Source organism: Cajanus cajan, chromosome 6 (genome assembly GCF_000230855.2).
Source record: "Cajanus cajan strain Asha chromosome 6, NIPB_CcT2T_4, whole genome shotgun sequence".
NCBI classification, from domain to species: Eukaryota; Viridiplantae; Streptophyta; class Magnoliopsida; order Fabales; family Fabaceae; genus Cajanus; species Cajanus cajan.
The window spans coordinates 36,375,603-36,389,394 of NC_138522.1; the positions used below are offsets into that span (position 1 = coordinate 36,375,603).

General features: G+C 37.7%; 1 protein-coding gene across 3 annotated transcripts; it reads left to right on the top strand.

Moving 5' to 3' along the window:
• Window positions 1-693: 693 nt before the first annotated feature.
• GLT1 (NADH-dependent glutamate synthase 1) lies at window positions 694-12,985 on the top strand. 3 transcript variants are annotated; one of them, XM_020356619.3, is made up of 22 exons: window positions 694-1,339; window positions 1,417-1,536; window positions 2,916-3,020; window positions 3,258-3,410; window positions 3,687-3,787; window positions 3,874-3,970; window positions 4,454-4,563; window positions 4,838-4,941; window positions 5,022-5,201; window positions 5,299-5,642; window positions 5,734-5,804; window positions 5,895-6,364; window positions 6,451-7,320; window positions 7,559-7,713; window positions 7,975-8,136; window positions 8,241-9,842; window positions 10,163-10,369; window positions 10,460-10,728; window positions 10,953-11,258; window positions 11,393-11,660; window positions 11,963-12,220; window positions 12,316-12,985. In XM_020356619.3, the coding sequence occupies exons 1-22, from the start codon at window positions 1,001-1,003 to the stop codon at window positions 12,604-12,606; spliced, it is 6,582 nt and encodes a 2,193-aa protein (XP_020212208.2). In that variant the 5' UTR covers window positions 694-1,000; the 3' UTR covers window positions 12,607-12,985. The 3 variants fall into 3 exon arrangements, with proteins under 3 accessions (XP_020212208.2, XP_082933103.1, XP_082933102.1); XM_083076977.1 differs by lacking the exons at window positions 694-1,339; window positions 1,417-1,536; window positions 2,916-3,020; window positions 3,258-3,410; window positions 3,687-3,787 and adding an exon at window positions 4,034-4,095 and having other exon boundaries at window positions 3,899-3,948; XM_083076976.1 differs by lacking the exons at window positions 694-1,339; window positions 1,417-1,536; window positions 2,916-3,020; ... (1 more) ...; window positions 3,687-3,787; window positions 3,874-3,970 and adding an exon at window positions 4,050-4,165.
• The last annotated feature ends 807 nt before the right edge of the window (window positions 12,986-13,792 follow it).

A 13,792-nucleotide genomic window follows, 5' to 3' on the forward strand; every position in this document is an offset into this window, starting at 1 on the left:
ATTTATAGATTAATTAATTTAAGTGTCTTTATTGTTTGTTATAGATTTTTAAGATAAAAATAGAAGAAAATCAAAAGAACATAGGTGAAAGTTAAATAGAAGTATTTGAGAAACAAGGTGCTCGAGAGTGATTTGCAAAATTAGTTAAAAAACAAAAATGGGTAACAAAATGCAAAGATAAGATCATGCACATACTTTTACTAAATTTATTAAATCATTCATAATTTATATTTCATGCGTATTTATTACAAAATCATAAATCATAATTATTTATTGCTTTATAATACAAACCATTAATTATGTTTTTTAATGTTATATATTTTGTAGAAACAAGAGAAGCAAAATCTGTTTATGTCTTTTTCAAAAGAAAACTGAAAAAAAAGAAGAAAGAAAACGTCCTATTATTGCAGTTAAGTTTAACGACGTGGTGGGACCCACGTATCACGGTTGTCGTATGCCGCATAGCGCCATAGCGCACCCCACACATGTCCCACACCGTGAGCTGTCAACCAAGTTTCAATTTACTACTTCGTAACTACACATTAGTATTTCAGTATTAATTAATAAATTCATAAATTAATTACTAATCTCTATGGTCCCACTCCACCCCACAAGTCAGCCACCCCCAGTTTCGTTATTTTCTTTGAAAAACAAATTCTATAGCAAAACTAAAAAAAAGCAGATACACACACACTCCTCGCTCACTCTCTATAAATTCATCATTTCCCTGTCTTCCATCCATTGATCTCAAACGAACAGTCATACATAGCGGCGGCGCAGTTTTCTCTCTTTCTCACTTTTCGCGTTTGAATCTGAAACCGTTTTCAGGTTCGTTTCTGCAATCTGTGACTGTTGATTGCACAGAAGATCACCTGTTTGATGTGACTTCAAACGAATCTCTTCAGATCTGTTGTTGCATTTAAAATCGATTCACGTAGAAAAATTAAAATAACAATTGAACGCGGATCTTTCTTTATTTTATTGAGAATCTCCCGAAACGATGTCGCGTTCTCTCTCGCTCCCGACGCTTCCGACGGCGAGGACGACTCTGCCATGCGAAAACGAGAGCTCCGCGGTGTTCAACGCGCGGTGTGCGGCGAGGGTGACGAGGTTTTTCGGAACGCGGTTGCGTTCGAGCGGGAGGAGCCTCGGTTCGGGGCGGCTTCACGTTTGGCAAATGGAGGGGCCGGGTCGGGCGCCGAAGCTGAGGGTCGTGGTTCGCTCGGCTATGTCCGCCGTGCCGAACAAGCCGCTCGGCCTTTACGATCCGGCGATGGACAAGGACTCATGCGGCGTGGGATTCGTGGCGGAACTGTCCGGCGAAAGCAGCCGCAAAACGGTGAGTGCGATTTTGCCGTTTGCATGCGTGTGTTTGGTGCTGCGTTTTTGTAATAATAAGGTGTCGTTTATGTGTAGGTGACCGATGCTTTGGAGATGCTGGTGCGCATGACGCACAGAGGCGCTTGCGGGTGCGAAGCCAACACTGGTGATGGAGCTGGGATTATGGTTGCTCTTCCTCACCAGTTTTACAAGGAGGTACTCGTTTATTTTTTAATTTTCGCTGAGAACCTCTGATTTTATTTATTTATTTATTTACTTTCAACCTATTTCTCTTTCTATTTTTATCGATTACAGTACATTGTTTTTCACGTTTATTTTATCTTTTTGTTTTATATTTTTTCCTGTCTCTCTCTTTTTTTTTTATACTATTTTACCGTAAAAATGGATGTACCTTTACTATTATTTTTTTCAATTAGTTCCGTTAATAATATTTCACTCAATAGTAATTGTATTTTATGAGCTCGATTACTAATAATTCCATATATTTACTTTTTACTGTTTCTTTATTCCGAGAATCAATTTGTATTTTGTGGTTTTATCATCCCCTCTATTTAAAATATTTCAATTTATTGTTTATTGATTTTTTTATTCGAAAAAAAAGATGTTTACTGCGTTCGTGTACTTATGCTTTCGTGCGTTTTCAAGATTCGGCGCCGCCGTGAGCTATATTCGCTTTTTTTTTTTTTTTTTTTTTTTTTTTTTTTTTTTTTCTAAACCTTTTTTGATTTGTTGGAGCCTGGCTTCTTATGAAAGGTTTGAATTTCATTATTATTTTTAATTATTTATTATTTATTCCATTAGTAGTTGGATTCAAAGTTGTCATAAGATTAAAGTTCATAGCATTTCACGGACTTTTCAAATTGCAAAGCACTAAATCGAATAAGTATAGTTGGATTCAAAGTTATCATAAGATCAAGTCAATAGCATTTCATGGACTTTTATAACCCCACTATGAGGTGAATAGACGTGGAAGGAATAGAGAGACAGGAAGTAAAAAAAATGAAGAGACAAAAAAATAATAAATCAGATAAATGATGTGATAATAAAGGAAAAGAAATATAAGAAAAAAAGATGGAAATGGGATGGAAAACAAAGTATGTATATGTTTAGTTGTTATAATAACCTTTAAAATTATTATTACTTCACATAATATTAATTTACGTAAGAATATTTTATTTGTCTGGATTTTGGTACACATGATTTTTTCAATAATAACATGGTTTAATGACTGGATTGCTAAAATTCTGAAAATCCAAATATAACCCAACTACAAATATTACACTTGAATTACCAAAAGAATTTGCGTATTTTTTTGTCTTACTTTCATGAAAATAAATTTCTTCATCTTTTATTTAAATTTTCATTTGCGCTTTTCTAGGGCCTTTTTACTTGATAATTAGATTAATCACCGCAAGAAGCTCTCAATTAAGGAGAGACAAAGAGGAATAAATAGTGATGATTCTGTAGTTTCAATCAGATTAACACACAATTTTTCATTTACTGTTATTTGATGCAGTGTTTTTCACCTCTTTTCTCTAAAGGTTGATGATTCTAATAGGTTTGACTAATTGCAGGTTGTGGATTTTGAGCTTCCTCCCCTAGGATCTTATGCAGTTGGCATGCTTTTCTTGCCTACATGCAACAGTCGCTGGGAAAAGAGCAAAAATGTATTTCAAAAGGTAATTTTAATGTTGAAATTTCTTTATTTTGTCTAAAAATTAATTTCATGCATGCTTGGTTGCTGAGCTCAACTTGATTTCATCATATTATTGTTATCATACTGAAGTTGTACTGCAGTTCCAGTACTGCGTATTTATTGTATTGTGCTATTAAAATTACGGTGGTAACTAGTATATTGATTTCATAATCATATTAGTGACATTCCTTTTTAAATGTGCTTGTGCTTTTGTTGTAAGGTTGCCGAATCTCTGGGGCATTCTGTTCTTGGTTGGCGTTCTGTGCCCACTGATAACACAGAATTGGGCAAATCGGCCCTGCTAACTGAACCAGTGATCGAACAAGTGTTTCTTACTCCAAGTACCAAGTCAAAAGTTGATTTGGAAAGACAGGTAGCAATTCTACGTAACATGTTTGATATGACTTTTACATTAAAAATGAACATATGATTGAAGCCAAAGTTCTTCTGAAAGAAACAAAATCTCAAGTAAATTACTAAACTACACATCATGATTTTGGCATAATATGCTAGCTAAATTCACGGGGGTTAAGAGTGGAAAAGGATATTAAAAGTTTTTTGGTTCAACTCACTTTGTGTGATTAGTTTTAAGTGAGATTTGAATAATCATCCCGCCATGCTTAATGGATAATATGTTCTTTTCATGCAGATGTATATATTAAGGAAGCTTTCCATGGTTGCTATAACATCTGCATTAGACCTCCATAATGATGGCATCACAGATTTCTACATCTGTTCACTTTCATCAAGGTGCTTTGTCAAGATGGAACAATTTATTTTTTTTTGAGAACTAAATTATGGTTTCCAATTTTAAACTGCTATCCAATTTTGTACAGGACTGTTGTTTACAAAGGTCAGTTAACACCAGCTCAGTTGAAGGATTACTATTTTGCAGACCTTGGCAATGAAAGGTTTACGAGCTACATGGCCCTGGTAAATATATTATCCTTTACCTTATCTTCTTTCTCCACTAACTCTATATACTCCAACAAACAGCATGGGGAACAACCAGTAACTGAAGAGATGCAAGGTTGGGGAATGACTTCTGAGGCATTGAGGTTTGAATGATCTCTTAAGTTCTTCCGCTTCCTTGATTACTATTTGAATTTGGATGCAATGGGTGAGTTGGTAAGACAGTTCATTCTGAAGATAATGATGTTTACAGAAATTTCTGCTGATGTTCTGTTTTAGTTGGTCCGGAAGACAATTTCATGTTAGTGTGGTGAAGGGAAAAAATCATTTTGGTAAAAATGGAACAGAATTTCTGAAATTTCTACTGTCACTTCTGTATATTTTTATAGATGATGTATTTGGAGAAAAAAGAATTAATTTTTGCTCTTGGATTTTTGCAATAGTTTATATTCTGTAATAATAAGTAACCATAAATACTGACAATTTGACATACATGATGTGCAGGTGCATTCACGATTTTCTACAAACACTTTTCCTAGTTGGGATCGTGCTCAACCTATGCGTGTATTGGGCCACAATGGAGAAATCAACACACTTAAAGGGAATGTAAACTGGTATGTCTTGAATAAGTATTATTATACTGTAATTTAAGATCTAAAAGAATGGATACTATATTGCGCCGGCAATATAATTGGTTGTATCAGTAATATTCCAGTGCAGTTGAAATGGATGAATCGGAGAGTTGATGCATTTTTTTTAATAATGGCTACCATGTTCCAGTCAAGTTGCGAGCTTGATGCTGGTTGATTTTGAAATAGGTGTAACAGCTTTGCGCTGGATACCATTTAGTGAAGGACTGTATACCAGCTAATAACTTATATTTTGTAGGATGAAGGCACGTGAAGGCCTACTGAAAAGCAAGGAGCTTGGGCTATCGGAGAATGAGTTAAAGAAGCTTTTGCCTATTGTCAATGCAAATTCATCTGATTCAGGTGTTATTTTTTTCTGAATTTGTTTTTTTTTTGTCTGATATGTTCAAACTTCATATAGTAATATGGTTTTTCTTCTGCAGGAGCTTTTGATAGTGTCCTTGAGTTTTTGATTCAGTCTGGAAAAAGTCTTCCTGAAGCTGTTATGATGATGATTCCTGAAGCATGGCAAAATGACAAGAACATGGATCCTCAGCGTAAAGCATTTTATGAATACTTTTCAGCTCTCATGGAGCCATGGGATGGGCCAGCTCTTATAGCATGTAAAATTCCTGGACTGGTTTTTATGTGCTTCTTCTGTAACTGTAACATAACCTTTGTTATGAATTCTTATTTGGTATTAACTTAATATTATTGCAGTTACTGATGGCCACTATCTTGGAGCAACCTTGGACAGGAATGGGCTGCGACCAGGCCGCTTTTATGTCACCCACAGTGGACGAGTTGTAATGGCGAGTGAAGTTGGGGTTGTAGACATTCCTCTAGAAGACGTGTGTAGGAAGGGAAGACTAAATCCTGGCATGATGCTTCTTGTGGATTTTGAGAAGCATATTGTTGTAAATGATGATGCCTTAAAGGAACAGTATTCATTGGCAAGGCCATATGGGGAGTGGCTGAAAAGACAGAAGTTAGAACTGAAAGACATAGTTGATTCTGTCCATGAATCTGAAAGAGTGCCACCAACAATAGCAGGAGTGGTGCAAGTAAGCATAAAAATAAAAATTCTTCTAAACTTTGCATGAATTTCTTGTAAGCAATGCTCTCCAATAAATTTTTCCATGGTTACACTTACAGACATCTGGTGAAGACGTGGATATGGAAAATATGGGAATTCATGGTTTACTGGCTCCTTTGAAAGCTTTTGGGTATGTCGTATCGATCCTGAATATTTTCTTAATTTTAACTATTGTATTTAGAAAGGAAGTGTTTTTATATATTCTGCTTTGTTCAAGCAGATATACAATTGAATCCTTGGAAATGTTATTACTTCCCATGGCAAAAGATGGGACGGAAGCCCTTGGGTCAATGGGAAATGATACTCCATTAGCCGTCATGTCTAATAGAGAAAAACTCACTTTTGAGTACTTCAAGCAAATGTTTGCCCAAGTGACAAACCCACCGATTGATCCTATTCGAGAGAAAATAGTCACTTCCATGGAATGTATGGTTGGTCCAGAAGGTGACTTGACAGAAATCACTGAGGCACAATGCCATCGTCTTTCCCTAAAAGGTCCCCTTTTATCCATCGAAGAAATGGAAGCCCTTAAAAGAATGAATTACCGGGGATGGCGGAGCAAAGTTATAGATATAACATACTCAAAAGGCCGTGGTAAGAAAGGGTTGGAGGAAGCCTTGGACAGAATATGTGCAGAAGCACATGATGCAATTAGTCATGGCTACACTACCCTTGTGCTGTCTGATAGAGGTATTGCATTATACTTGTATTGTGTATTGTAATATATACACCGCAGTTCCATCTAATAGATTTGTATCTCACATTGCATCTTGTAGCCTTCTCAAGGAAACGCGTTGCTGTGAGCTCCCTACTGGCTGTTGGTGCTGTCCATCAATATCTAGTGAAAACACTTGAGCGTACTAGAGTTGCCTTGGTAATAGAATCTGCCGAGCCACGTGAAGTGCACCATTTCTGCACACTTGTTGGCTTCGGTGCTGATGCTGTATGTCCATATTTGGCTGTAGAGGCAATTTGGCGATTACAGGTTGATGGAAAGATACCACCAAAAGCAAGTGGTGAATTATACTCAAAAGATGAGTTGGTTAAGAAGTATTTCAAAGCAAGCATCTATGGAATGATGAAGGTGCTTGCGAAGATGGGAATATCTACTTTGGCCTCTTACAAAGGTGCTCAGATTTTTGAAGCTCTGGGTCTTTCTTCAGAAGTTATTGAAAGGTGCTTTGCTGGAACCCCGAGTCGAGTTGAGGGTGCAACATTTGAGATGCTTGCTCGTGACGCTCTTCAATTGCACGAGTTAGCATTTCCTTCTCGGGTTTTCTCTCCTGGAAGTGCTGAAGCAATAGCATTGCCAAATCCTGGGGATTATCATTGGAGAAAAGGTGGTGAAATTCACCTGAATGATCCACTTGCCATATCAAAGCTTCAGGAGGCTGCCAGAACTAACAGCATAGATGCATATAAACAGTACTCTAAGCTCATTCATGAGTTAAATAAAGCTTGCAATTTGCGGGGACTTCTGAAATTTAAAGAGGCAGCAGTGAAAGTTCCTCTTGATGAAGTAGAGCCTGCTAGTGAGATAGTTAAACGGTTTTGCACTGGAGCCATGAGTTATGGGTCAATATCATTGGAGGCACACACTGCATTGGCAACTGCTATGAATAAGATTGGAGGGAAATCCAACACAGGTTTGTTTTGAAAGAAAATATGGCTGCATATTGTTATTGGAAAAAAAATGTCAAGTTTGTTTCCAAGTGCAAGTGTGTGCGTGCGTGTTTATGAAAATGCTTTTCGGGACAAATAGTACTTGAAAACCGTCTCTCTTTTCTCATAATTTAATTATTCTAGATTGGTCTCCTCAATTTTTTGTTGTTGTTGGTGTTGTTGTTGTTGTTCTTATTATATATATATTATTTCTTTCCATAGGTGAGGGAGGTGAGCAGCCATCTCGTATGGAGCCTCTTCCTGATGGCTCAAGGAACCCGAAAAGGAGTGCTATCAAGCAGGTAGCTAGCGGGAGATTTGGAGTTTCAAGTTACTATCTGACAAATGCCGATGAATTGCAGATAAAGATGGCCCAGGTAATTGTCAAAAATCATGACATTTGGATTTGAGGTTATTGTTTCAGTTCCTTATACTCTAAAGAAAATCATCAAATGGTCTCTAGCCCCTACATTCATGGACTTGAGGTTCTACGGGAAGATGATTCTGAGGCTTAAAAGGCACCTCTGAGTTCTCTTGTTTATATAATCGATTTCTACATTTGACCTTTGGGAAGATTGAATTTTTTCATTGAATGTAGAATACTAGATTGGTATTATTTTAACTTACGTTTTCCTCAGGGCGCAAAACCTGGTGAGGGTGGTGAACTTCCTGGCCACAAGGTTATAGGAGACATTGCTGTCACAAGGAATTCAACTCCTGGTGTAGGACTTATCAGCCCACCTCCTCATCATGATATTTACTCCATTGAAGATCTTGCCCAATTAATTCATGATCTAAAGGTATGTTCAGATCTAGATTCAATCCTTTTGCGTTCGATGCTTTTGGTCGGATTTCATCGTCTTAGGTGTTTATCCTCCTTAATCCTTTTTTTCTTAACATGTAGAATGCCAACCCTGCTGCTCGAATTAGTGTGAAGTTGGTATCTGAAGCTGGAGTTGGTGTAGTTGCCAGTGGAGTTGTTAAAGGCCATGCTGATCATGTCTTGATCTCTGGCCATGATGGAGGTACAGGGGCATCCAGATGGACTGGCATAAAGAATGCTGGTCTCCCTTGGGAACTTGGCTTGGCGGAGACCCATCAAACTTTGGTTGCTAATGACCTTAGGGGTCGCACAGTTGTCCAAACTGACGGGCAACTTAAAACAGGAAGAGATGTGGCCATAGCCGCTCTTCTTGGTGCAGAAGAATTTGGTTTCAGTACAGCTCCACTCATTACACTTGGTTGCATCATGATGCGCAAGTGCCACAAGAATACCTGCCCTGTTGGCATTGCCACCCAAGATCCAGTACTTAGAGAGAAGTTTGCTGGAGAACCTGAGCATGTCATTAACTTCTTTTTCATGATAGCAGAAGAAATGAGAGAAATTATGTCCCAGCTTGGGTTTCGGACTGTCAATGAGATGGTTGGCCGTTCAGATATGCTCGAAGTTGATAAAGAAGTTGTTAAAAGCAATGAGAAACTAGAGAACATTAACCTCTCTTTATTGCTTAGACCTGCAGCTGAACTGCGGCCAGAAGCTGCTCAGTACTGTATTCAAAAACAAGATCATGGTTTGGACATGGCCTTGGATAATAAGCTTATAAGTCTGTCCAGAGCTGCTTTGGAAAAGGGTCTCCAGGTATACATAGAAAGTCCAATCTATAATGTAAACCGTGCTGTGGGAACAATGCTAAGCCATGAGGTGACTAAAAGGTACCACTTAAAGGGTCTTCCAACTGACACTATTCATATCAGATTTAAGGGCAGTGCAGGTCAGAGCTTTGGCGCATTCCTCTGTCCTGGCATCACTTTGGAACTTGAAGGCGATGGCAATGACTATGTTGGTAAAGGATTGTCAGGTGGCAAGATTGTAGTATATCCTCCAAAGGTAAGTACCTTTGACCCTGAGAAGAATATTGTAATTGGTAATGTGGCTCTATATGGGGCCACAACTGGTGAGGCATATTTCAATGGGATGGCAGCTGAAAGATTCTGCGTGCGTAATTCTGGGGCTAAGGCAGTAGTGGAAGGTGTTGGCGATCATGGATGTGAGTACATGACCGGTGGGATAGTTGTTGTGCTTGGAAACACAGGCAGAAATTTTGCTGCAGGTATGAGTGGTGGGATTGCTTATGTTCTTGACATGGATGGAAAATTCCTATCTCGGTGCAACAGTGAGCTTGTAGATCTGGATAAGATTGAAGAGGAAGAGGATATTAGTACTCTTAGAATGTTGATACAACAACATCAGCGCCACACAAATAGTGGGCTTGCCAAAGAAGTGCTCGCTAACTTTGAGAATCTCCTTCCAAAATTTATCAAGGTTTTCCCTAAGGAGTATAAACAAGTTTTGGCAACTATGAAATTGAAGGAAGCCACCAAAAATGCAGCAGAGCCTGCTTCTAAACATCGAGAGGGGCAAGATGAAATAGAATTGGTGGAGAAAGATGCTTTTGAAGAGCTCAAGAAAGTAGCTACTGCATCGTTGAATGGGAAGCCTAGTCAGGTAATTGTAACCTTTCTTAATATAGTGGGATCCACTTACACCGATTCTTAGAATGCTTGCATTCATTAATAACTTATGAATTTTAAATTTTAGTCCAACTTTTGTAGTAAAACTTATCATTAGTCCATCTTTAATATTCTGCTGGATGTAGACATGTAGTAGATAATATTATGATAAGACTTTCTTTCTTGATCCAAGAGTGGTATATTTGACTTTCTTATTGCTTGACTATGAATGGGTGATTTACTTGTACGCCATCAATCCTTAGATTACTTCTTTCATTTTTAGTAAGCTGATGTCTTTGAATATGTGCTGAACAGGATGAAGCATCCAAGAGGCCTAGTCAAGTAAGTGATCCTGTTAAACATGGAGGTTTTGTTGCTTATGAGCGGGAAGGTGTCCAGTACAGGGATCCCAATGCTCGAATAAATGATTGGAAAGAAGTGATGATGGAAACAAAGCCTGGCCCACTTTTGAAAACACAATCAGCCCGTTGCATGGACTGTGGTACTCCTTTCTGTCATCAGGTGGGCATTGCCACTTCTATAAATCCCAGTTTTCACTCTCTAGTTATTTGGACCCTTGTTTAGACTTAATATATTTAAATAAATTTGCAGGAAAATTCTGGGTGTCCTCTTGGAAATAAAATACCAGAATTTAATGAGTTAGTGTACCAAAATAGGTGGCGTGAAGCATTAGAGAGGCTTCTTGAGACAAATAACTTCCCAGAGTTTACTGGTAGGGTATGCCCAGCACCTTGTGAAGGTTCTTGTGTCCTTGGTATTATTGAGAATCCAGTATCTATTAAAAGCATAGAATGTGCTATTATAGACAAAGCTTTTGAGGAGGGTTGGATGGTGCCACGACCTCCAGCTAGGAGAACTGGGTATGCAATTTTCCCCCGTACTTGACATCTCTTGAGTTTCATTTCCGTTTTTTCTGATGTTGCTTTTCAATCAAATAGGTATAAATCCACGAGTTGGTGTTTAGTAACTTTCAGTAATTAAACTGTTTGGCTTTGTGGTAGTTATTATTAAACTGGTCTATTAATTTTGTTGCAATTATCACTAAGATATATAGTGCCATTAGTTAATATCTCCATTTATACAGGAAAAGAGTGGCCGTTGTTGGAAGTGGACCAGCTGGCTTGGCAGCTGCTGATCAACTGAATAAAATGGGCCATACAGTAACTGTATACGAAAGAGCTGATAGGATTGGAGGGCTCATGATGTATGGGGTTCCCAACATGAAAGCTGACAAAGTGGATATAGTTCAACGGCGGGTCAACCTTATGGCAGAGGAGGGAATTAACTTTGTGGTGAATGCTAATATCGGGCATGATGCTTTATACTCTCTTGATAGGCTTCGAGAGGAAAATGATGCCATTGTCTTGGCTGTAGGAGCCACAAAACCAAGGTGAGTCATAGTGCAGGAGTCCTGTATACTACTGTTGTTTGCATTTAGTTCAATTTTTGGTTGGAATGGATGTATATCAGAAGAGGGAATTGTTGTTGAGAGATGCTTCAAAGGAAGTTTTACTTTCAATGCAGGGATCTCCCGGTACCTGGGCGGGAGCTATCAGGAGTTCATTTTGCTATGGAGTTTCTTCATGCAAACACTAAAAGCTTGCTTGATAGCAATCTCGAGGATGGTAACTTCATTTCTGCCAAGGGAAAGAAAGTTGTGGTCATTGGTGGGGGTGACACGGGCACAGATTGCATAGGGACATCCATTCGGCATGGGTGTACTAGCATTGTAAATTTGGAACTTCTCCCTCAGCCACCACAAACTAGGGCTCCTGGCAATCCTTGGCCACAGGTTAGATCCATTGATTTCTGAAATACTAGTTGTCTTTATTCGTTCAGCCCATTTGTCGACATAGACAGCTTGAGAAATTGGACATTTCACCAGCCATTAGGCCCATTACTGGGACTATATACTAAAAATTAGATTTTTAAAATTCAATGATGGCTAATGGTGCTGCTCTTGAAGCCCTCCATGTACATTAATTGAAAAACTTCCCCTTAAGCAAAATTGAAAAGGAATGACTAAGTGTCAAGCTTTTTCATTGTCCACGTGACTTTTGCAGTTTTTAACTACTAAATGTTTCTGGAATACAGTGGCCTCGCATTTACCGTGTAGATTATGGGCACCAAGAAGGAGCAGCTAAATTTGGGAAAGATCCAAGATCTTATGAGGTATTGACTAAGCGGTTTGTGGGAGATGAAAATGGAGTTTTGAAGGGACTTGAAGTGGTACGTGTTCGCTGGGAGAAGGATGAAACTGGGAAGTTTCAATTTAAGGAAATCGAAGGTTCTGAGGAGATTATTGAGGCTGACCTAGCTTTACTGGCCATGGGATTCCTTGGCCCTGAGTCTGTAAGTATTCATAATAGCTTCATCTCTTATCCCAAATGATGTCCATTACATTAGGAAGTTGCTAATCGTTGATTTTTCTGCTCTTGGTTTTGCAGACAATTGCAGAGAAGTTGGGCATAGAGCGAGACAATAGGTCAAACTTGAAGGCAGAGTATGGTCGCTTTTCAACGAGTGTTAGAGGGGTGTTTGCAGCTGGAGATTGTCGACGCGGTCAGTCCCTGGTGGTATGGGCAATTTCAGAGGGACGACAAGCTGCAGCACAAGTTGACAGTTACCTCACAAATGAAGATATAGAGCACGGTATTGCTGGGAATCCAGATGAACTTATCAAGAAGCAGCAGGACCTAACCAAGAGGGGCACCGTGGCAGTGGCAAACAAACAATGATGACTTCGGAGCCTTCTTTGATTCTTCGTTTCTTACAGCACTAGTTACTAGGTAGAATAAATAAAAGAAAATATGGCTTCAAGGTTGTGCTAGAGATTCATTGAACATTATTGATTGGGAGTTGGTGCGCCATATACATTTAAGCGGGGAAATAATAAAGAAAGGAGATTTAGTATACGCAAAGCAAGATGTTTGTTTTGCCGTATAGTGCATAAGGGTACAAGGTTAGAGCATAGGAAATTATAAATGTTTATAGCTTTTATGCAGAAGCTTCGTGTTGGAAACAGGGAAGGTTAGTTCTTAGTTAATTATGGTCTTATGTGGAATGAAATGTACAGTTTCATGATTAATGATTTAAGATTATTGTTTCCAATTTAAATCGCTTTGAGTGAGTATTGATGTTCTAGAATATGTGAGCTCCTCATCTGACTGACTTTTCCACAGCCAAATGCTGGTTACAGTGTTCTCCTGGGAGGAGGTTTCAAATATCGATTTATTTGTTTGGTATGAATAGAATTGAAATTAGAGACTCTGAATTTGGATACACTTGAAAGTTAAATAAATTGGATGTTTCAACTCTCTTTAGCTCTTTCTATTACTACCTATCAATTAGGAAACATGTACACCAACTACACCAGCTGCGGTGTTTATAAAAAATAATAGTTATAATATACTAATAATATTTTTTAATATTATATATATATATGGGGTTGTTTGTTTAGTCTTTAAAAAAAATTGTAGTTTTTTCCCTCACTTTATTATTAAGAAAAATTCATCCAAACATCTCTAAAATTCAATAAAAACAATTTAAAAAAGAGTTAATCATCCATATACTGCCAGCGTAAAATTTTTTACACTGGCAATCAATTATATCTTTTAAAATTATTTATTTTATTATTATTTTATTAAATAAATAACTGATATGACACTATTAAAAGATATGATTAGTTGTCAATGTAAAAAAATGTATAGGTGATTAACTCTTTTAAAAATAGATTTAGTTGAGTTTTTTTATTCTTTTAAGTATTGTAATTGTGAGGTTTTGGTCTCTAAAATTTTAATTAACAATTTTAATCCCAAGTATTATAATTGGATGATTTTAATTCCCAAATTTTAATTAAATAATAATTATATAATTCTTGACCTATTTAAGTTTTACGTACTATAATTTTCATTGTATTAGATG